The sequence below is a fragment of the Gasterosteus aculeatus genome, chromosome 13, assembly GCF_964276395.1.
Source record: "Gasterosteus aculeatus chromosome 13, fGasAcu3.hap1.1, whole genome shotgun sequence".
NCBI lineage: Eukaryota > Metazoa > Chordata > Actinopteri > Perciformes > Gasterosteidae > Gasterosteus > Gasterosteus aculeatus.
This window is the reverse complement of record NC_135701.1, coordinates 7,410,751-7,434,548: the sequence shown is the minus strand read 5'-3', so window position 1 is coordinate 7,434,548 and position 23,798 is coordinate 7,410,751. Positions and strand designations below refer to the sequence as shown.

The 23,798-nt window shown below is 43.3% G+C and overlaps 1 protein-coding gene across 1 annotated transcript in view; it reads right to left on the bottom strand.

The window, feature by feature from the left end:
* The window catches only part of oxct1a (3-oxoacid CoA transferase 1a), a 34,096-nt gene extending 10,546 nt beyond the window's left edge, over positions 1-23,550 (bottom strand). Inside the window, exons 1-13 of the mRNA XM_040194780.2 lie at positions 23,226-23,550; positions 22,252-22,360; positions 21,645-21,735; positions 18,214-18,349; positions 17,871-18,020; positions 17,473-17,579; positions 16,766-16,826; positions 5,924-6,031; positions 5,495-5,609; positions 4,978-5,072; positions 4,396-4,444; positions 3,577-3,649; positions 2,612-2,687 (exon numbers count right to left, since the gene is read on the bottom strand). Of these exons, the coding sequence (XP_040050714.1) occupies positions 2,612-2,687; positions 3,577-3,649; positions 4,396-4,444; positions 4,978-5,072; positions 5,495-5,609; positions 5,924-6,031; positions 16,766-16,826; positions 17,473-17,579; positions 17,871-18,020; positions 18,214-18,349; positions 21,645-21,735; positions 22,252-22,360; positions 23,226-23,333 (1,278 nt within the window). The 5' untranslated portion in view covers positions 23,334-23,550. The remainder of the gene's footprint in view (positions 1-2,611; positions 2,688-3,576; positions 3,650-4,395; positions 4,445-4,977; positions 5,073-5,494; positions 5,610-5,923; positions 6,032-16,765; positions 16,827-17,472; positions 17,580-17,870; positions 18,021-18,213; positions 18,350-21,644; positions 21,736-22,251; positions 22,361-23,225) is intronic.
* Between the last annotated feature and the right edge of the window lie 248 nt (positions 23,551-23,798).

Sequence of the window (23,798 nt, the reverse complement as noted above, 5' to 3'; positions counted from 1 at the left end):
CAAGCACTTGAATATTTGACAGTGTGACACCGCAAAGCCTTTGTGGGAACAAGCTTTAAAGTGAACTGTGCCCCCCTGACAGTGACGATTTGGCACAAATACACACTGTGTTCACCCCTGACCCCTAGGAATACAAGCATAGGGAAAAATGATTGCATGACATAGTGCAGAAGACTTAATGCTGTTCAAAATGTGCCATTTCATCTTTCAAAAAAACGTTCATGTTGCATTTCTTTATTTTGCAATTTCACACTAGCAGCAGTTATGGTAAAATCTCCTTTCAGGTCAATTTCAAAAACATCTACTTTTAAACTCTTTGAAAATAATCTTTGCCAAAGGCAAATATAAACTATCGTAGACATATGCTTATTAAAATGGGCGTTGGAGAACTTTAAAGTGTAACATAATGTGGGTCATTGCAAGAGGTGCAGAATCCAGATGAGGCACTTTAAAAAACACATACATATGATTTATAAAGAGTACAAAGAGGTACTTAATGAGCATATACACAAGGCAGAACTTGTAAAAACACAATACTCAAGTTACAGCTCTCCTAAGGTGACAGCAATTATACCATGTGAGAACATTGACAGATTCAGTCCCACTCCGCCTACAAGGTTCTCTCAGTGAGCCATTAATGGCATACAAGCAAAGCCATTAATACACAAAAGGCCTTTACAGCATTTTAAAGAGGGAAGATGTGATGGCAATGAAATGCTCCCTCACTGCGATTATTCACATATTCAACATCTGCAATGTGTGAGAACAGGTTTGGCAATTCGGACGATATTTCCAAAGCAACCTCTGCACACAAGTACAAACAAGTACTACGGCCACTTCATTGAAAAATGAAGTGTCCTTTTCCTCCATTATCAGTCAAAAGCGTTGACTCATGAGCAAATAGTTTTTATTGGATTAGTGTTCTTTAGTACTTTAACCAGCACTGTATTTGACGTAGTAGGCTTAGGGGTTTCCCTGCATATCATTAGTTACCATGACAACAGAGTATGATTTGCTCATTTGTGTTCACTTCTCAGTCAATGACAGAAACAATCCAAAAGTTCCCACTTACCAACTGGCTTCATTTCTCTCCCCCACAAATTCCCTGACAATCTCCGCTGTCGGATACGAAAGGCTCTCTACCTAATAACATAGCGACGGACCGTCACCGGCCTTAGTTACTCACACGACTAATTACAAGATTCAAGAGGGAGAGCCGGGAGAGACAAGGAGACAATGGACAACACGCACAAAGTACTTAGAATACGTAACATTTTTACAGTGAAGACCTTCAAATATCCTCCTATTCTCTAGAGACACTTTTCATTGTTGATCCAGATGCTTCAGACTGCAGAGATGTGAAAGCATATTAAAGCCCTCAACCGGACAATTCCCGTTTAGCATATTTAAAGTATTAAAAATCAACATAATCAAGCTAAGAGTACTGCATCCAGGTAAAACCTTTCCAATACGTACCCGTCCTAGGCAGTGAGTGAATTTGATTATCTTAAAAGGTGGGAAATTCACATTAGTCCCTTTTAAAAAACGTGGTATAATAAAGATAATACGGAGGTGAGGACAGAGTGGTATTTCTGTGCTGCAAGATAACCCCCCTGCTTCTGAGTAACAGCTACACTGCAGGGCTTCAATATTTGCACATGTGTATTCAAACACCGGTTAATTAGCAATTACCATGGACAAACAAGCACGGCCGCGGAGGTAAAGAGAGAATGAATTACCCCTGCAAAATTTAGAGACCACCAGCGACCGAAGCCTTCCTGTGCTCGGCGCTTGCGCCCTACGACGTCCACCTGTGTGTTTTATATACGAGGTCCCTACACGTGACACGGTTGTCTCCACTTGGAGGAGCCGTTTGTGTAAAGTGATGTGCAGGCTGAACGTCCTGGCGAGCACACTTCGGTCAAACAGGAAGCAGCTGTGTGCCCGGGGCCATTTCTGGTCGACTCCTCTCTCTAATGGGTTTGTGACCTGGCTAATCACCCAGAACGCCCGTGACCGACTGTGGCGTTCGGAGCAATTGAGCGCGTGAAACGTCTAATCGATAAATGTCTGCCAGCCTTTCCACTGTAACCCCCCCGACAAGCGTCCGCCTGTGCTCTTGAATAACAATGACCAAGGCGCTGCACCAACAAAGACACCTCCTATCATGCCGAATACTAAAGGCCACCATCTGTAAAATAAACAAGAGCTAACAATGATCTGTCTGAAGATGAATAACACACCACTGAACTAAATATCTTTGGGATTTGAACTGACAGTCGGACTAAATAAGCAATTTGTCGCGTGCGGCTCTCGGCAGTTCTGGTTTAACCAATTTGTAGGTTACGTACAAATCCCAGATCAATCAATATATATCATAACTGTTCAGTTTTCCATTTTTTTTCCATTGATTCTAAAGCCTCAAGTCAAGTGCATTTTTCGATTGGCAATAGAAACATATCCAAATTAATAAAAAAAAAACGGCTATTATATATTTCGTAAGGCTGCGTTTGGATGACGCCTATTGCACTGATGTTGGCTTGTTGACCTCCAGCAGATGGAGCAGAAAGACAAAGAGTTTGCAAAACGATGGATAAGAAGACCAACTTACGGGGATCATCCAGTTGGCCAGGTCTCCGTGTTTGGACACCTGCATGGCTCCCAGCATGGTCAGGTTGATGTGGCCGCTGCAGAGAATGACACAAAAGACGACGACAGCTGTCAACTTCAGAATCAGTCATCAATTCCACTCATCAGACAATGCATGCTGTATTGTTAGTGTTAGTATTGTCCCAGTTTACCTGTGACAACACACAATGCAAAACAGTGCATTTGAATATTGACGGTAGTAGATTCTCACGGCAAACAAATCACAATAACAGCCGCCTTCCTCCAGAATTTGTCATGAATAAAACACTTTGCACAGGGCCACACACGGCCGGTGAAAAGTGAAGACGAACGCAGAGATGCTAAAAAGTGAACACGGTTTGTCATTAAGAAGCACAAGTCATCTTCAGAGTAGGAGAAGAGGCTGGATTGGGATTTGAGGCCCCCACAGCTCAATCCATCATATGTTGTGTTATTCTCCCCCAGTGACTCTGGTCTCTTCAATGTGTTGGCACAACGGGGTGTGCGCACTCGGTTCTGTCCTCTCCCTGGCGGTGTGACCAGACAGCGCTATTTATGAGCACTATTGGATTTCCACCGGGTGCTGGACAAACAGAACCGATGCTGCCGGGTGTGTGTGTGTGTGTGGGTGAGCAATTTCAGACAGCTGGCAAATCAATAAAAAGGGGAACATTGGGAATATTGGCAAAGCCGCTGTCTAGCTCTGCCGGTGACGTAGCGATTTGTTACAATCCAGCGTTCGCAAATCGTGGCCGTCTCCTCTGCATAAATCCAATCGTTGGAGCTGGCTACAGTGCGGGCGTAAAACTAGCGAATGAAGAAAAGATTTGTGAGAAAATGATGTGTGTTTTGGGCATAAACTGCATCACGAGTTTATAAAGGAGAACCCCAGTTTGATGACATATCTGATATGCCTGGAAAAACTTTTCCCAAAACTTCTGGTCTTACCCTCGGATCATGGAAAATGATTCATCACTTGAGAAATAGGCAGCACCTGGAAGCACCGTGACAGTCTCCTTCCCTGCGGACACATGATATTTTCAAGTCTTTGAGATACAGCAATAGCAATGTGCCTTGATGAAATATATTTTCAGGCAATTGGTGGTTTTATGCATTATAAGTTATAAGTTCATAATTTACTCTCTAAAAATTGGCTTCAAAAAACTGTATTTACTCAAGTGTCATAAATAAATAACATTTAAAACACATTGTGACAATAATATAATTGATCTTCACCCGATACGAATTCTCACTGAATAGAGTCAATGGAACCTCGGTTAATGTTAGCTTTCATAGGCAGGACTGATGCTGTCGGACGAAATAGCTGCGATTGGAATAAGTGCCTGAACGTTTTATTGTTCCAAATAGTTTAAGGATGTTCTTCCTTAATTTTGGACTTGCAGAAGTGACAAATCACAAGATTCACGTCTTCTTCAATTACCCTGAACAACTAAACAGCAGCCCATATGATTTTTTTTTGGCATAACTGAATATTGGCATTAATTTATCATGGCAAAGTTTACAAAATAAATGTATTTGAATCACCTTCTTGTAAGTCCTTTATAATTAAACTTCTGTGTTACTTTCAAAGAAAATGTGCACCTGTAAAGTATTGATTGAAAGTGCAACTGGATAAAACATTTTCATAGAAAATATCTTGTAGGAAATCAGAAAACATAACGGGATACCAGATGCCAACCAAAAAGGGTCCCTTAATAAATCCATGTTTTAGTTGGAATTACGTATCGATCCGGACAACACTCTCACCGGCGTTTATCAGGTCTGCGTCCACTGCATCCTCGGTGGGGTACGGCCCCTACGCAGAGAGAAAAGCAGATGAACCCGGCTGTGCTCAGGCGAGGCAACCGCATGTCATTCAGCCAAGACGACTCAAAGAGAAGAAAACACAATTCAGCGATTTCGATGACACATTGATCTACGCAACGCTCCAACCGTTTGGGTGGAAAGGGGAAGGGAGAGGTGGTATCTCTTTCAAACCGACACTCATGATCAAAAGAAACCTTGGAGAATAAGGCATTAGCATAGGCGCTTACATCCTTCTGCCAGAACCACTGAAACGAAAGTCATTCCATGGCAGCAGCCTTTGTGGAGGGCTTTGTCAGCAAATAGTGATCGCGAGCCAGAGAAACGGAAGAAAAAGTCAATCTGTTGTACAATAAAACCATTTATACGTTTTAAACGTTACCGCTGGGCTCAGAGCACAATTTAGCTTGAAACTGTTGCGAAGACGTCCAGACGCAAGACGGATACTGAGCCGTCCGTCGGCTCCGTTTAGTTCAGAAGCACTGAAGCTGCAGTGGACAAGAAAGCTCTCTGCAGGCGTCTTACCAGTCCCAAAATCCCATTTTCACTTTGGAGGTTCACAGTGATGTCTGGTTTTATGAAGTTGCTGGCCAGCATGGGGATTCCAATACCAAGGTTGGCTGATAGGCTCTTTGTTAAAGATGGTAATTATCACATCAGTCGTCATGGAATGTGAAGCAGGTAATTAGAGAAACATATTCCATTTGACGAGAGACCTTCTTTAACAGAAACAATCACCTTACAGCACGCCGCGGACACGACTATGAAGTCACAACATTTTCCAAGATGACAAATGCATTGGGCTGAACTATGGGAGAATAGAAATACAAAAAAATAAACTGCTGACAAACCAGAGTATAATTTGAAATTTCAATCAACTGGTGGAAAGACAACTATTTTTCATGTGTGTTGAAAAGACAGCAGGGCAGGACGCCGCTTTCTTTCTCTCTGTACACCTGGTTTGCCTTTACAGCTGTTGTGTTTTAAGGAGGAACCTAAGGCACAAAGTGACGAGGTTTTGTGAGTTATTTTTAAAGGATACCGTACATCCCATCCTCAAACTCCAGAGCAGCCCGGCGGATGATCCTTTCCCGAACAATGTCGGCGTCCTTCTTTGGTTTGGGCTTCTCTTCTTGGCTTCTCTTTACTGTGCGTTTCTGGAAGCAAACAGGGATGTATGAGGATCAGGGAGGCAGCATGCTGGGAGGATATTTCTGGCGGAGCATAGAGACATGTGAGGAGAGAGAGAGAGAGTACGAGCATTTCTCAACAATGATGGAAACCTAAAATCCTGCTACAGTGGCTTAGCCAGAAAGCTGCATTTGGCTGTAGAAGGATTAATCGTTCTTTTCAATAATTGAACCATTTGTTGAATGGAACTTTATTTTCTATAAAGTGACTCAGGTAATTCTCAAACCACAGAGAGAGAATTGAAATGCGTGGATCTGTATGGAGACGACCGGTTTGGTACCTCGATCCTTTTTTCGTAGCTGGCTCCCTGGACGACCCTCTGGACGTAGATGCTGGGTATGTGGATGTCCTCTTCAGCGAAGGTCCCAACATCCACCACCTCCTCCACCTACACAGAGACACGGTCAAATGTCTCACGACCATTGAGATTAAATTCCACACACTGGCGGAACTGCACTACCAGAAAATAACTGGTCTGCCCACCTGTGAAATGTAACAGATTACAGACTTGAGAGTTTCGCTCATGCTGATTTTGCAGCTTTATCTCAAGAAATTATCTTAATATTGAGGTTGGGTATTTAATAAAAGACATTCTTTTTTTTCCCCCCACTGTTTTTATGTAGTTTTAATGTTAAACCAGAAATTGAGCAATAAACCATCCTAAAAGGTGACACAAACAGGCTGATATTTCTCACGTGTTCTTCCACTATCACGTGTTAATGGTGAGTCAAGGTGAATAATGCAGGGAGAATGTCTTACATTTATAACTTTATAACACCAGTCCACTGAAGGCAGACTGTGTGACTAAAATGGAGATCCCCAGACACACAGACAGGGGACATAGATTTATCCTCGGAATCAAAGGAGATGGCGAAGCCGGGGTTCATGGGCAGGTTGTTTTGGTTTTGGGAGGATTTTGGTTGAACCATTTATTCTTTGTATCTCAGTGGAGCGGCTGCAAACGTGGCCATTTAAATGGTCTGAATAGACATTCATTACACAAATTATTTTTCATATGGCAGCATTGTGTGTGTTAGATTTCCACTAAACAATATTTTCCTGCTCTGAGACAGAAGTGCATCACCTTTGTGTAGAAAGTGTCCAGCAGCAGACGAGGAGTGTACATGAAAGGGTTAGTTGGACAGAAATAACAAGACGAATGGAAATGGCTATTGATTTAAGCTGAGTCGGGTCAACATGCCTGGGATAAAAATCCCAGAACAAATGCACCTGCGCCCTCCTCCTTAGGTAACATTTGGAACCGATATATACCGAGCATACAGCCTCAACTCACTCACTCAGGTGTTCTGGGACAGCGTGTGTGGGCTCCACTTAATCTCGCTGCCCAGTTTATCCTGCTGGAGCGCCTAAAAACTCATGTCATGCTTCCATGTGCACATTGCACTATAGTCCTGCAGATGTTAAAGTCAACATAAGAATCTGATTGGATTTAGAGGGTGGAGGAATATGTTTTATCAAATAGAAAAGACTCCATGAGGGAAAAGGTGCAATTTTATTTAGTCATCAAAGGAGGAAAGAGCACTTTGAATCACAGAAAATTAAATCGAAAAAAAAAAAGAGTTATCTTCCCATCTATGAGGGACCAAAGGGGGACTTAATCGTGACAACATAATTCCCCTTTTCGCGCTCGTGTGCTGCTCAGAGTGCAACCTACTTATTCCATTTACATGAGCGGCGAGCGGCCGTTCACAGCAAATTGAATTGAATCTCTCCTTATCTCCACTTCCTCCCTCAGCACTGACTGAGAGGAGTCAATGGCTAACAGTGGCTCCCATCTTAGCGTTGTCATGGCTACGCGGGCTTTGCCGTGCGGTGAGCTAGGGCCACTCAGGGCTGTGGAGTGATTTTTAAGACGCTTTCTGTGGCAAATCTCTGATGCTCCACAGTGGAAACGAGGCCATGCAAGATGAGATTGGGGGCGCGCAAGAGAATTGACACGGCAGTCCCACACATCCGCCCACATCCTGCTCTGGGGGCTTGATCTGTCTTTTGTGAGAATGATGATTTCCATTCATCAAGCGCGACTGAGCTCATCCCACTATAAAGCAGTTACAGGGAGAAAACAGGCAAGACTGGGGTGCAAATATTTGATGGCACTGATTTCGACACTCCAGGTGAATTTACTTGATCAACAGTGTAAATAAACCCTTGTGTCCTCGAATCAAAAAGTGGCAAATAGTCACCTCAAAAATCCACGGCAACAGAAAGAAGAAATTGGACGTTTTTTTGTCAAACCCAAAAAAACAAAACATGCACCGAGCTCTATTTTCAATCAGCCTTCCTAAGGTAAGTCGCAGCACAACAACAAGCTCATACAATTTAAATGTGCCGTGTTCAGAAAAAAGCCCACTGCTCCTTTCATCCAGGGGACGCGTGCCGCCTGCACCGGCGCTCAGATGCAGTTCAGACAGGAGGTTCAATGGACGGGGACGAATAAAGCATTATAATGACATTTAAAAAAAAAAACTGCGAGAACACCACACAATTACACCCCACCCCGCCTCCAGCGACCAGGTGTGTGGAGCAAGCAGACGGGCACACGCACATTGATATTCCTGTAACTGTAGAATGATTTTCACATCAATGACAGCACAGCCAGGCAATGCAGTGAGCTGGCAGAAGCATAGAGGGAATCAAAGTGCCCTCTGGGGACACGACAAGCCTTTTTTCTCTCTCCAGGGTTTGTGGCTTTTTAAAACAGTGAGCTTTGTCTAATCTTGTTCATCTCAAACGGTTTGGATCACAATGCTCGCAGATTCCTAGAATAACCCGCCAACAGCGGTTGTCGCATGCAGCGTTTCGTCTGCGGTTATTAAACAATGGTGGAAATGTGCCACGCCTATAGCCAACATAATAAAAACAAAAAAGGCGCTACATTTAGGGTTGACTGCGTTTTCAATTACATGGATCTAAAACCAGGCTCATCAGTGAGCACACAAAACACAAGCATGCAGACAGACAGACAGCAATTCAGATGCAGCCAGACAACCCTTCAGAACCAATCACACTCATTTCTCTGAGGAAACACATTCATTTGGTACACATCTGGCATACACCAAAGAATTGATCAGATCATAAAAAACGCCTCTAAAAAGTATTCACTCCCTTTGGAAGTTGCACTCTTTTGTTGTTTGTATACACAACATTGTGGTCAATATAGTCAGCTTTTCTTTTTTTTTAGAAGAATTTGCAAAAAGAAAATATCAAAGTGGAAACAGATTTTTATACAATCATATTATAATTGTAATAAATATAATATAATAATATAATATTTAATATAAGAATTTAAAATAAATAGAGTAAAATAAATATTATTCACACCTTTCAGGTCGGTTTTTAGTAAATGCACCTTTGGCTGCAATCAGAGCCGTGAGTACCTACATTACGACACTGCAATCTCTCTCCATTCTCCCTTGAAAGACGGCCCAAGCTGTGTCGGATTGGCTCATCAGATCAAAGAACCGTCTTCCAATTGACCTTAAAGTCTCCCACACGCCTTTGGGCCAATTGAAGGCCAGACTTCATACAAGCTTTTTTTCTACAGTGGCTTTCTCTTTTTTCTCTCTCCCATCCAGCTTTGACTGGTGAAGAACCTGGGCCAACAGTGATTGTACAGTATGAACAGTCTCTCGCCCAATTGAACCACCGAAGCTTCCGACTCCTTCACGGTGGTCCAAGTTGTCTTAGCAGCCGTCTTCTTCTTCTTCTTGCCCTGTCGCTCAGTTTGTGAGGACGGCCATAGGCGACTCAGAGTTGCTCAGTGTGTTCTTTTGTCTTACTGCGGGGCGACGGTCGCCATCCAATTAGAGGAGCGGCGGTTCGATCCCAGGTCCTGCTTACCCGCGTGTCCATGGGCAAGACACTTAACCTCAACACTGCTCCTGTAGCTGTGACCACTGTGTGAAGGGTGTGAATGGTAGTTACTGATGGGCAGGTGGCACTGTGTGTGGTAGCTGCGGTCATCAGCGTGTGAATGGGTGTGAAGGGGTAAACTGTGACATGAAGTGTTAAAACGCTTTGAGTGGTGGAAAGACTAGAAAAGCGCTGTACAAGTCCATTTATCATTTACTGGTGAACCAGACTGGACCTCCCAGACACGGGTGTTTTTGAACTATAATCCCTCGACACACACATGAACTGCCCTCCGGTGAATTCTGTTTCACTATTCGTGACACTGCTTGGATCGCTGGACCTCTGTTAAATTAGGTCTGTCAGATCGCGCTGCAGCACTACCACTTTTGTCCACAGGAGCCGCCAAAATCAACAGAATAAAAGTTCTTTGAAGTAGAGTATCGAATAGGCAATTTCAAGCCTCAATCTTCACCCTTAAATCAATTTTGTATAACACCTGGATACACTGAGATATTACAGACTGCACATCCTCAATGGCCGACACTATAATTACAAAGCCAGCTGACTTAATAACGCAGCATGTTTGTGTTGGGTGTGCGTACCGGTGTGTGAGTGTGAGTCTGGAGAAGGAGACGGTATGGGCAACAGAGCAGGAGGATGACAGCGACACCGCACTCATTACCCTGTGTATTTATAGCCTTTCCATCTTCCTCCCAGTGTGCGTATGTGTGTGTTTGTCTATGCGGGCACTTGGCCATGCTCTGCTGCCACTTTTTTTTTGGGGGGGGGGGGGGGTGGGGGGCGCTCATCTCCGGCTCGATCCTCTAACCCAGAATACTGACAACATGAGCAATCTGTTTCCTCGCAGTGGGAACTCGCCTCGCCTTTGACAGGCTTCATTGTATCCAGAAAATGGGTCAGAGCCAACCAATGCAAACTCTGACGACATTATACAAACTAAAAATACTCATTTTTTCCAGCGACGCATGCTGCCCACCAAAGGACATTGCGTCATATGGATTTCAAACTCCAGTCGCAGCTCAAATGGTAATGTTTACATTTCAAAGAACACATAAGCCTCCGTGCAGCAAGCTTCACATGCGGATGATAGGCAGCCAGTCATCAGGGAACATTAAGCTAACAGTGTGCGTAACGTGCAAATCTACCATTTCAGACATCCAGTTTGTAAACTCTCCTCCTTTCTGATCGAATAACTCCCACAGACACCTACAGCGAAGCAGAATAATAAACTAACCACACAGTTTGTCACTGGCTTTAGAACCAGTCATGATAAGTAAATGTCACGTTGGAACAGACTTACTTACACACAGGGTGTGTTTTTACCAAATTGCTCACTGTGCCCTTTATGTGGCAATGCAGAACGGCAAATGGTGCCATCGAGATCCCTAAAAAAAAAAAAAAGGTACACTTAAATATTTATGAGCGTTTCTGTTGAGACTGTATCATCGAATGCATGAATTAAAGCAGGAGAGGCCTGAGCAGAGCCATTCGGTCGCCTACTTTAATACAACTGATTTCTATGTTTATTATGTGCACAAATTGATGCACCGTGGATGCCAAACCGGCGACCTGCAATGTGCTAACTTGCACATGAATGTAGAATATTATCTGGTCTTACTACTCGGCTGCCATTATCAAGCTTTACAGCTGTATACAGAATGTATATTTAGACACATTTATATTAAAGGCATCCATAATTGAATAGAGTTGTCAAAAGGCTTTTATTTTCCTCCGTTCTTATCAAAGCAATTTGCTGTGGTTCTAGCCAAGCCAGCCATGCAATTACCACTGCCAACTCTGGAGAGGCTTCACCTCAAGGTAATAATAACAAAATACTCACACGATTCTCAGGACAATTTTAACATTGGTTGTGTCCCTGACCAGTATGTAAAAAATGGGAAAAACTGGTTCAAAACTAGTGCCATTACTATACTGCGCAACAAGGATTTTCATGTCAGAGCCACAACAAAAACAAAAAGTCCCCCTGCAGTGGAATACAAGTGTGCTGCAATAAAAAAAGAAATAAGGCCGTCCCATAGCAGTTCTTAGACAGAGCACTGAGTGCCTGTTGCATTTTAAACTGCATGAATTAGCTTAGCCGCAAGCAGACGTTGCCTTATTCATAGGTCTTCTAGTTTTACACGCTTGAAGTCCCTGACTTCATTCATAAGCGTATGAAGAAGATTCATGTTATTCACATCACGTAGGTGCAAAAACAGCTTTAATTAGGCAAAACGTAGCGCTTTCAAACTCCTCCGTGCCAAAACCTTAATTAATTAACATGTTTCGATCGTTCTTGGAGCTTTGTCAGGTCAATTTCTGATTAGTGGAAACACAGCCATATTTATATACAAGTCTCGTGTAAGATCAATGGCCATGCTTACGGGTGGGTTAGTGGGAAGCCGTCCAGGACCCCCAGTACCACCAGCCTAGAAAAGGTGGGGCCGATTTGGAAAAATGAGCCTTTGGTCTTCTTTACTTAATTGCTAATTAGCAGGCATTTTGGAGTTGGTCGTACAGTCCCTAGAACATTCTGAAGATAGTAAATTAGGCAACTGCACTTCAGGCAGCAAAGCGTGGGGGAGGCTTCTTCTTTAAGGGCAGATAATCACCACCGCTGTGCCAGGTTGTCAAGGCCTTAAAAGTCAATGTCCGGATCCCGAAAGAAATTGGGACATTCATTGCATATTTTATGTAGATGAAAGCTAATTCGTGAACCTCTTTATGCGGGAAATGATGGAGAAAATGAGTGGATTCATAATTATTTGTAAATAGCTTGAGGAATGGAATTGGTCAGGGGAACACGTCAACAAAACTCAACAAGGCATAGTAAGTGCTGTGAAAAGGCGTTACAAACGTGAGCTGTGGTGAATAATTAAAATTCCAGCAGGGAGCAAACAAAGCATTAAGCACCCCGATGATAACAACCGGGACTCCCAGGCCAAACGGTGAAGGGAAATACTTGACATTACCTACACACAGATTAATCCAACAGTTCCCGACTGGAACTACGTTCTCCTGTGTTTTATACACGTGTAGGAGAATCCCTGGGGGGGAAGGGAGGGTGGAGATCCATTATATCAAATTAGACCTCTAGCTGGTCCAAAAAAACACAGAGAGACTGTAATTGAATTCATGCGTGACTGGTTGATTGCTCGTGTGTTGCACGGCCACAGTCACAGAATACAGCGGAGTCATTTGCCGTCACAGATGATCGAACAGCAGCAGAAACCAGTGCTTTGAATCACTCTCTGGTGTGTCTTATCCCACAATGCAATGGGGGGGGGTGCTTCACCGTAACTGTGAAAAGGGAATAACTGGACCAGCTGGAAACCGTGGAACATTTTGAACAATTGAATAGCCAGGTTTGGTTGCCTAGTAACCATGGCAGGAGCTGGTGATGATCTGGTCATTTCAGAGTGCCTTTTGTGTTCTCGTTTTTCTGACACTCATCCTGCCTCTTTTTTGTTAAGATTCAGAAGAAAAGAATGCGCCTCGGGTCACCGACTTGGGGGAAGGAATCCGTAGCGGCGGGTATCAAAATTGGTATGTATTGTGATGAAAGGCATATTAGAAGTTTGGTTCTTCACAGATTTTGCCATTGATGTCGTGGAGAAGTGGAGTCACGAGGTAAACCATCTACAACACCCATTTACTGAGCCTTAAGCAAAGGTGTTCAATCCAATCTGATCTTTATGACTAACAATTGTGAGTATGAAATATGTTAATATTTCAATTGAGTCACAAAAGCAGGGGAAGAACTGTTAAAGCACGTCACTGGACACAGTGCGTCTGTAGAGGATGTGGCTTCTGCGTCTATGGAGTATAATAAATAAAGTTGTGTTCACTACAACAATACAAAATAAGAATCTTTGTTATATTTGCCAAGTATTAGAAGATTACTGGAAGCTAATGCTGCTCAGTTATGCAGTTTATTAACACCCTTTGAAATCATATCCCACAGCTGATGACAATTTCATCAGATGACCCTCAGTGTCGGTGGTTCGGTCTCTGCACTGATGAAATACTAAGCAAAATTTGATTTAAGGTTTGAGGGTCCATATGATTAACAATTGAAATGTGATTATATTTGTGGCTCACTAGTAAAACACACAACCATCACTGTTGACCTAACTACTTTAAGAGAATACATAAATGAAATGCGATATGAAGTGAAATTAAACGTGCAAGTCCTTTTGACCTGCAATGAAGCCTCACGTTTAGTTTCTACAATTTGACTTCAATGACCACCTCTCCATCTGCATTGTGTCTCTGAAACGTCGGTACGCATGCGTTAGAGTTTCCATACAGGTGTGCACATGGGAAGCGGCGTGCGCCTTGTTTCAGACCCCGTTTTGGTTACAAATGAGAGATCGGCTGTCTAAACTGCTGCCCTTTAACTGAATGTGAGCAACTGAAGGTTGTAATCTTTATTCTACCCAATTTTCCGCAGACCGGTCAGCCTACCGCCGCAATGTCCTGACATGTTTTGCCCTTTGATAACAGCGAATTGCTTTGCTCCTGAACAGCTTGAACCAACCTGGATCACGCTGTTCAGCCTCCAGAGAAAGAAACCTGGTGGAGCAGACAAGTCGCCTATTCTGCAACATGTTCGTGGAGAACTCGCCGCACGCTGGCCTGGACTGCAGGTTACACGAATGGCTTCAAAAAACACCCGACAGCCCGTCGGTTCTTTCCCAACTTTAACGAGTGCAGCAGGGGAGCAAGGTCAATATTGCGCAACATCACCATATTCATGACCGAGCATGAACCGAATCCTAAAGGGGTAATTTATTTTCAGTAAGGTGGTAATTGCTTCACTATGAGAGATTAAAAAAAAAGGTGCTTAATGGGTATTTCTATACAGGCCGATCATTTTATTGTCACTACTGAATAGGCCTGTCAAAGAAGGTTCGTACGTTACCATCGGCACCATAGAAATGGCAGATACAATGCGATAAATAACCTTGATAGGACGAAAAGAGAACGTTTTCAGGCGGCTATGATGGGATTCCAAGTACATGGGACAACAATTGAATATCATACCAATACACTTTTGACATTCAATTACACTCAGTATATGTATCTGCCGTAGTCGCACATTTATTTATTATTTCCTGCTGGGAATTTGAAGTGAATGCATATCTAATGAGAAAGAGACTTGACTACGTTTTCAAAAAGCAAGTAAAATCGAATCAATAACCACGTGATGTAATAAAGAACGTTTTGAAATGTACCAAATTCCAAATAAACGCTTGGATTTGGTTTGACTTAATTTGTCAGAAGCCTAATTGAGTGAATGCCCGACTGTATAGAAGCATTTAGTTGATCCGGGGATGACAAGTATTTGAAAGGACTATTTGTTGAAGTGAAAAATCTTCAAAGACTTCCCCTACGAGATGACAGTCGGTTTTTATTACTGGGAAGGGAAAGAACATTGAGTTTAAAATTGATTCATTCAACTTCAGATGCAAATGCAGAGCTTTGCTCTCCCAAAATAAGACAATCTGTGTGAGAGTCTGGAATGTTTTTTGGTTGAGTTTAATTAAGTGAAACATTACTTTCACAAATAGTCAATTTAATCCCTCCAGGCGGCACACCAATGTTTGTACTCAACTCAAATACTGTGTACTTGTTAAAAAATAGATTTGAGATTTGGCAGCAGCTGCACGGAAAATAACTTTCCTCCGTGGTTGTGAACTGAAGTACGTCAGGTGCTTCCTGGAGGCTTGTGATAATGTGGGATTTAAATATCACATTTTAGTTTACATGTCTTTTCCTCGCACACATTCCTGCCACTGCGCACAAGTAGAAACCCCACAAAAACAATCTTCAGAAAAGCAGCTGCAATTTGAGCAATCGCGTCACCCTCTCCAATCACCAAAACACCCAGTGCAGAGGACTCTGGGTGCACTGAGGTAGAAGCAGGTAGTTTGATATTAAATCCAACCAATTATGCTTGCATGTCTCAAAGCGCCGTTGTCACTCACGTGACCACCGTCTACATTCCAACCCAAGCACACGCCACACAGACACATTTCTCGGTAGCGCTGCTGCCGTCAGAGTGACTCGTCCTATTATCCCTTTAGAACCACGTTGGAAAATGTATTTCTTAACGTAGAACTGACTCACGTCATTGGCATAAATACCTGTGACCCTAACCACTTTAAAAGATGTCTACACAGCCATATTGTGATTAAATGTCATTTTCCCATTTGGTCCCAGACATTTCTGAATCAACAGAAGTATAAATCTCAAATCCAGCAACCGTGGAATAATTGAAAATGTGGTTTGTGGAACCCACTTAGATTTATGAGAGCCCCTTCGCTACCTATTTATTTTCAGTAAGCGCCTGTGTTTTATGGTTTTTCACACACAGGTTTTCTCCCTGCTGCTCCCTTAATCAAATGGTCTCTATATGGGAGGTGTGAAGTGTGCTGGAGACACACACACACACACACACACACACACACACACACACACACACGGAAGAGAGGAGTGATCACATATCTAGGCAATTGAATGCTAGACAGGTGGATGACAAGAGAGATGGGATGACATAGACAGAGAGAGCAGGACATTCTAACTTGGTTGGTTTTCGGTCATACAGATTGAGGCCGAGATCTTTGAACTTATCTTTTATTATTCTCACGACTAAGACTTCAAAATCTCTCTTTTGTACCAAGCATTTAACACCCGTAAGATCCCCTTCTCACGTTTCTGCTTCGGACCGCTCTTGTTGTTCGAGGTTGGTCAGGTAACATTTATTTGATGATGAATGTGTGACTACAGACTTTGTGTGGTTGGGTTCGAATGGCAAATGGCGGTTTTATTTACACCACTTCCATCAGAATTTAGAGACTAACATAAGTATTTCAAAAATGTAATCTACATGATTATGGGAAGACGTCAGTGGCGGGCTAATTTAGTTTGTTGAAAGACGAGAGCGCGGGTCGGTACACGGCGTCGTAACCCCCGTGTGAGAGAAGTGCGGAGCGGCAGCCGGCCGTGAGCCGACCAGCTGGGGACGTTCGCATGCACCGACGTCGATAGAAGCCAGCGTGGCGGTCTGGCTTAATCACCAAAGAAAGGAAAAGACACACAGAGGGAGAGCAATTTTTTCCGCCGTGAGGGCCAGAATAGCTAAATTCCTGGAAAATCAAAGTTTACATAATGCATGACAACCGATCAAAAGAAAGCTTTAGTCTGGGTTGTTAGAAATCCCTACCTCAACTATTGTGGTTGTGGCTGCCTTGCACATGGGTTGATTGAAATTCCTCGCTGTTTTCCTGAAAGATGGTAGCAAGAAATAAGTCATTTGAAAACAGATTTGATAACAATATTCCAACCAAGTACCCTATCATCTCATTTCCTATATGGCATGTTAGTTTATTGGAAGGGACTGCCCTCTGGTGGAGAGATGCTTTATTACATCTACTCATTATCATTCCCATCTGCCAGGTTTGTGTCATTTGCCTTACAGATAGTTTAGATTCAGTATTGATCTTCAATCTACTGATAATCTGCTATAACTGATGAGGATATCCATAAACCTTAATTCATGTACGTTGTTGAACCGGATCACACTTAGTAATTATTAGTTACGAAACAGAAATCAGTGTGCTTGGAGAATAATTCAAGATATAGAAGCGAATACTGATATATGTTGAATTTAATAATGCCTACACTCCGTCCATACAAAACATCTCTTAAAGATCCTATCAAAAAGGACAAGGTTAAAAAGCTAAGAACATCTAAATGAAACCCAGCCGTCCCCTAAACTGTTCCACTATCACCACATGACGCCGGCATCATGCAGTGATTGTTGTGCAAACACGAGCAAGGTGATTAAGACGAGTCCGATGCGCTTTAAGGCAAAAAGAGCATGAACCCTTCACTAGATAAATACTGGTATTTTGCCATTTCATCCTTTACCTGAAAATAATGTTTCCAGCCTTGTCGGCTTTCCACGCCTTAATCAGGGCGAAGTCTCCAGTGATGGCCTTTTCCATGATGTAGTGCCTGCCGTTGAACTCCCGCACCTGACCAATGACAAAACACAATCCATGGAGTGGGAACATGCTGACCCGTTCAACAACGTTTTCACGCGGCGAGTCCGCAACAACAAGAGCAGTTATTGCAAATTCATTCAATTCACACAAGAAAATCAAATAGCATATCACATAAACTGTGGTGGTGCATTACGCCGTCTGTGAACAGCCTTATGTCTGGATGTTTACCTTGTTGTTTAAATGCAGAACCAACGAGTGTTTTTGCAATGTACATATATATATTATATATATATATATCCACATAGTGGACAAAACTCTCACCTCTCTCTTCTCACTGGCGATGGCAATGCTGCCATCTTTGTTGTACTTAATAGGAGAGCCTCCCTCTTGGATCAGTGTGCCGTAGCCGGTGGCCGTGAAGAAGGCTGGAACCCCGGCACCCCCGGCCCTGATCCTCTCTGCCAGAGTTCCCTAAAAAAACGTGTCAGATTAAAAGACGACAAATACATAAATGTCACCTGCATGCCTTTGTTATCCTCAGGTGTATAACATCTACAGATTGAGGTCAGATCATTTGGAAGTTGAAATGTGCATTGTTTTTTGTGCTTATTGTTTTTACTGAAAGGAAAAGTATCCATAGAGCTTTCTATGTTTTCTGACCAACCTGTGGAGTCAGTTCCACCTCCAACTCCCCTGTCAGATACTGTCGCTCAAACTCTGCGTTCTCCCCGACGTATGAAGAGATCATCCTCTTGATCTGCTTGGTCTTCAGCAGCAGACCCAGGCCAAAGTTATCCACTCTGCAGAAAAAACAACACGTCATCACGGACCTTCGATTAGAAAGGATGAGGTAAATTGTTAATGGAGGTCATTTGCACGGCGCTCTTCTAGGTCTTTGCAACCGCTACAACACAAGCCAACATTCATCCATTAACACACACACACACACACACACACACACACACACACACACACACACACACACACACACACACCGTGGCAGCAGATATTAGCACACAAGGGGCCACCTGCTCATCGGGAACGATATGTACTCACACGCACACTTGTGCCATTTTGTGCTCAGTATATTAACCCAAGAGTCAAGACCCTCATGCATAGAGGACGCCACTCTTCTGATATGTGGACGTCCGCTCTCCCTCCGGAGCCACAGGTGCCCCCAGCGAGGCAACACAATACTGAACAAACACCGAGGACAAAAAAAAGAAAATGGTGCTTTAAACTCCGTTGTTCAATGTTCAGCTTTTTAGGTTTAAAAAAGCAAAGCTGAAAAGGGATCAGTTTATACAGATTTTACAGGTTTTAAAAGGGTGCATATGTTGAATGTATTTAGTTAGCTTGTAGAAATGTGTATATTTGTATGTATTTTATCTGCTGATCCGTTTCTTACTAATCCTGGCCGCATCCACTGTTATTCAACACGACGCACCACTGCATTGGTCTCATGTTCCCGTCCTCTTTCACTGGGAGGAGCGTCCTGACATTGTACAGTATGTAATGTAATGCTCTTATTACGAAAGAGGGTTATTCAAGGTTGTTTGAATGGGGCCAAACCAAGTGAAACGGCTCCTTCTATGCGATCTCAAAGGAGGAGAAAAGCCGCGGCCGTGACAAAAGCCCAGCAGACCGCTGAGAAACCAGACATTTGAGAGGGTCCCTTTGTTTATTGTCTGGTAGAAATCCACAGAATCCTTACTTTTTTCATTACGCATGCAGCAAGGGGATGTTCATGAACCTGCGGTGCTCATTTCTGTCTCAAGTGTGGGTTACATGAGCTCCACGTGGTTCTGAAGAACATCACACATACAAACCATCAAACCTGAAGAGACCATTTATTAGCAAGAAAATCTCATTCCCATAAATATGACTGTGGCTACAAAGACAGGCATTGTGTTACATGGGTTGTTGGGATACTGGTTGTGTGAGGTGACTGAGGTTGATGCATGTGGCTGGAAAGTCATTAACACGTGAAGTCTTTAGGACATAGTCTTCATAAACTCTAGAACACATAAAGCGGTTTTAACTGGGTTCTGCTTTTTAGGTCTATTCCTCTTATTACAGGGGACATTACTTTGAGGACACGGCAATCAAATGATTTTTTTAACGCTTTCCTGCATGTTAATGGGTAAACTCGTTCCCTTTGCTACCGTTTCTGCTCCTAGTGATCAGAGCCAATGCAAAAGCTCAGCACAGAGCTTCTTTCAGGACCGGAGCCACAGCTTTGTACACAACTCTAACCTCAGATGACAAGATATGCAGGCCGTGTGTGCCCAGAATATCAAGAACAGATGTCTGCGTGAAGCCCGCTGCTCCACACAGCGCTAGTGTTACAAAACATTGAAAGCCGTCTGTGTAAAAGGGTTCGGCATGTCTGACTAATGGTAGCGTGTGTGTTTGCATGTGTTTTTTTGAGGACAAACACCGTGTCAACGGGTGGACTCTACTGTTGAGGACAGACAACAATGTAGAACCAAAAAGCAATCTCTGCAAGACAAATGCGGAGTTGTGGGAGCAGCTTCTAGCCTTGCACACAATGTCTGCCGTTCATACACCAGCTATGCTGATTAGACACCAAGTATAAAAGGTTGTAGCGGGTGCAGTTCTCCCAATTATCTATTGTGTACAGCTGAATCCCCATCTCGTCTCGTATTACAGTGCATAAAGAGCCCCCTGTGTCAGTCTTCATCAAGCAACAATTCAATCTCCCCACCGTGCAAAGACATCAAACACATTGCAGTTGCTGTTCATATGAAACCCTTTATTTGCAAAACCTTCATACATCCCGTTATCTGCTACTGACTCCCATATGTCTTATTCGCTACATCGCAAAAGCGCACCGTGATTAAGATCCTAGCGGTGTGTGTGTGTGTGTGTTGAGGAGTTGTGTGAATGTCGAGGTGCTCCTAATGGCAGTAGAGGAGATCCCTCTGTAATCACGGCGGCCTTTTCAGCTTCAGGAAATGGTCCGTTCAAAATGTAATATCATCATGAAGGTACTTTGTTCCCCTTCCCTTAAAAGACACGCGTTGCCGTGACCACATCAAAGCGCAAATCCCACTATAATGTCCATGTAGCCTCCGTGTGGACGTACAGGAGAGGATTCCCTGCGTTGGGATCGGCTGAGAAAAGACACAATAGGGACAACACGCCACTGTTCCTAAGAGGTTACAATATAGAGTCCGCGGGCAGCACTGTTTGTCCAGAGGGGACGCCGTGACTCCAGTTAATATTTTGTGTAACTATTCAAAGAATCAATATGCAGCAAAATCAAAGTCCACGAGAAAAGGTCCAGTGAAGTGTAACTTATGTGCACCACACTTTGTAGGACAGCGTTTTTCTGACAGCTACTTGCACAGAGCCCTTTATTCAGGGACTTTAAAGCCATTTGAGCTTCTTACTGCACAACTACAATAAACACCATGTGCAATCAATTAGGACTCTCAACCTTTATTTTGCAATTTTTTTATTTGAGACGGTGTTTTAATACTGGTATTATTTATTGTAACTACAGTAGTGGATCGTTTGAGATTATACCGGAGAGAAAAAGACACACACACACACACACACCAATGTCACCGGACACCGGAGGAGTGGCAGTCACTTTCACTTGTGCCTGCAAATCTGGTAACTTATCAGAAGCTGACTTCTGGGCATCTCTCCAAGTAAACACTGCCGGTTTGATGATATAACAACAAGGTCACAAATTCCTCCGACAAACCTTTAAAAACAGTCTGTGAGGAGACCCGCTTATTTGCAGGTCCAATTAAGACTTCTTGTGACATTTCCTTCAAAGTAGTGGAAGAGGTCAACGTCACATTGAACTTCCATTTTTATGACACCGCAAACGCACAGCTCTTAATGAAAGAGAAATGACACATGACGGCAAACGTGGACTTTCCAGATTCAAACATGAAGAAAAAAAAGAAGAAAAAAACGTAACAAACTGATGTACATCAATAAATAAAACAAATTAGGCTTTAGAAATGACGGTGGTGCTGGCATTACACGAATATAAAATTTATCACCGCATGGGAAAGCACTGTGTTTGCAAGTCAGCGTTCACGTGCACACGCTTACCCTGCATTGTTGCTGACGGCCGTGAGACCGTTGACGCCCGTCTTTAGTAAACTGTTGATGAGGTTCTCTGGGATCCCACATAACCCAAAGCCTGTGTTGGAACGCATAAAAAGACAGAAATGTGTGAAAGGGGATGAACTTTCACCCCCTGGTACTCTACAAACGTTTTGATCAAAGATTTTGAAAAAAACTTAATAATATAATTAATAACATGGTCAACCTTGAACCAGGGCAGGTAATTCTATTTGCTTGTAAGTATCAGGTGTTTCTCATACTGAGGATTTCTGTATGTCTGAGTTTTTTTTCCCCTCAGACAGAAGTGTGACACAATGGAAAATATTTAACAATGTCCCTCCGAACTTGACTATAAATAAGAGCTGTGGAATTTATTTCCACTCGGCGTGTTGATGGCAGTCAACCACCCTGCCAGACAGAGCTCACGTTGCCGTTATGTGGTCATTGAACATCTTTCTCTCGTTTTTATCAGTTAACAAAACTTGCATGGAGCTGAACGCTGGGGTAATTTGCCAAGAATGTCATTGAGCTTTCTATGCAACCATCCCATTATCTGAGAGAGTCCGTTTGTGAAAGTGGTGCAGATCTTTACCTCCCACCAGAATGGTAGCTCCACTGGGGATATCTTTGACTGCTTCTGTGGGATCCGCGTAGAAGAGGGAGCGTCTTTGGCTCGAGGTAGAAAAGTAGCAGCCGCTGGTCTGTGGAAAGCAGATCAAAGGTGTAGAGTACTAAACAGTTGCATGCGTTTTTTTCAGTGATTCTGTACAAGGACACAGAAGTTTAACTCAAACAACTGGCCGATGCCTGAGGGCAGCGGCGTCGGTACAGTTTAAATGGCTGATTGAGTTTATTCAGCTGAGGAGGGGAAAGATAAACAAAGCTGTTGAACCAATCTCATAACAAAGGGAGCAAAGCGTGATGGTAGCTCACAAGAATCCCCCCCAAAAATAAAGTCTAATTGTTCAATTAACATAACATTTGGTTGAGTTTTGCCACCTCTATTTCTCATATTGTGGATATTGTTTTGCAATTACTTCATAAATCGGTATAACCAAAATTGATATTGCATATTTGTGATTTCAGTTTCAGATTCCTTTGAACCTGTAACCTCGGGAAGTTTTTAATACAGACATTATTTATTTATGTAAGTATTTCTTATGCAACGTGCGGCCACGTGAGCATTGACATGACAGAACAGGAAACTATACGTTTAAATACTGGTTTAAACTGGTTAAGCGTGTATAATACACGAAAGCACCTGTGATCATTTCACCTTCGCCTTGGACGTGTTGACTTTAACTTTACTTCATGTAAAGTTAGATTAAATTAGAGGTTAAATTGTCGCAGTTAAAGGTCGGGTAACGGTCAGAAAGTTAAACTGAAATAAAATGCAGAACTCTGCTAAATGACCCGGTTCAGTCATACGTCCATGACTCAATATACACTAATTGTTGAGACAAAAGCGGCTTTCGAATAGTCACAATATTAGGACCATTTATTATGTCACAGTCGTCTCTTTTTAACCGCGTCGAGTCTGGAAGCACTGAACGCAGCCGCACCAACCTTGCTCCACTGCAGATTCGCCACATTTAATCTCGCTCTGCACGGAGCCAGACGCAGTTTTCTGAGGAACAAATTCTCCGCTGCGCGCGAAGCACTGAGCGCCGCCATGTTTCGGGAGTCGCGTTGAGGGGAGACGGCCGAGGAGGAGCGCGCTTACAGCTCGAGGAGACAGATGCTGCGGGCTGCACAGAGGTCGCAGCGCGGCTATTAGCAATGTGGCTAACGCGCGCGCGCACGCACACACACATGCACGCGCGCAAAGCCTGAATGGGCTGGACCAACACGGGGGGAGGGTGTGTGTGTGTGTGTGTGTGTGTGTGTGTATAGAGAGGCTCGGCAGGCGCGTTGACATTTAACTATTTCTCTGCCACTGGCGAGCTGCCAAATGTTTGAACTGTTGTACAGATTGTAATGCTATTTGAAAACTCTCGGGGGGTAAAAGGCCCGATGCTTAATCACCACCTCTGCAGGCGCGCTCCCGCTGGCTACGTGCGGGGTTCAGGGCTGTTGCACCGCCGAGTGTTTGAGGCTCTCTGGTGGACATTTTGAGCCCTTTATAAAAAAGGTAAACAA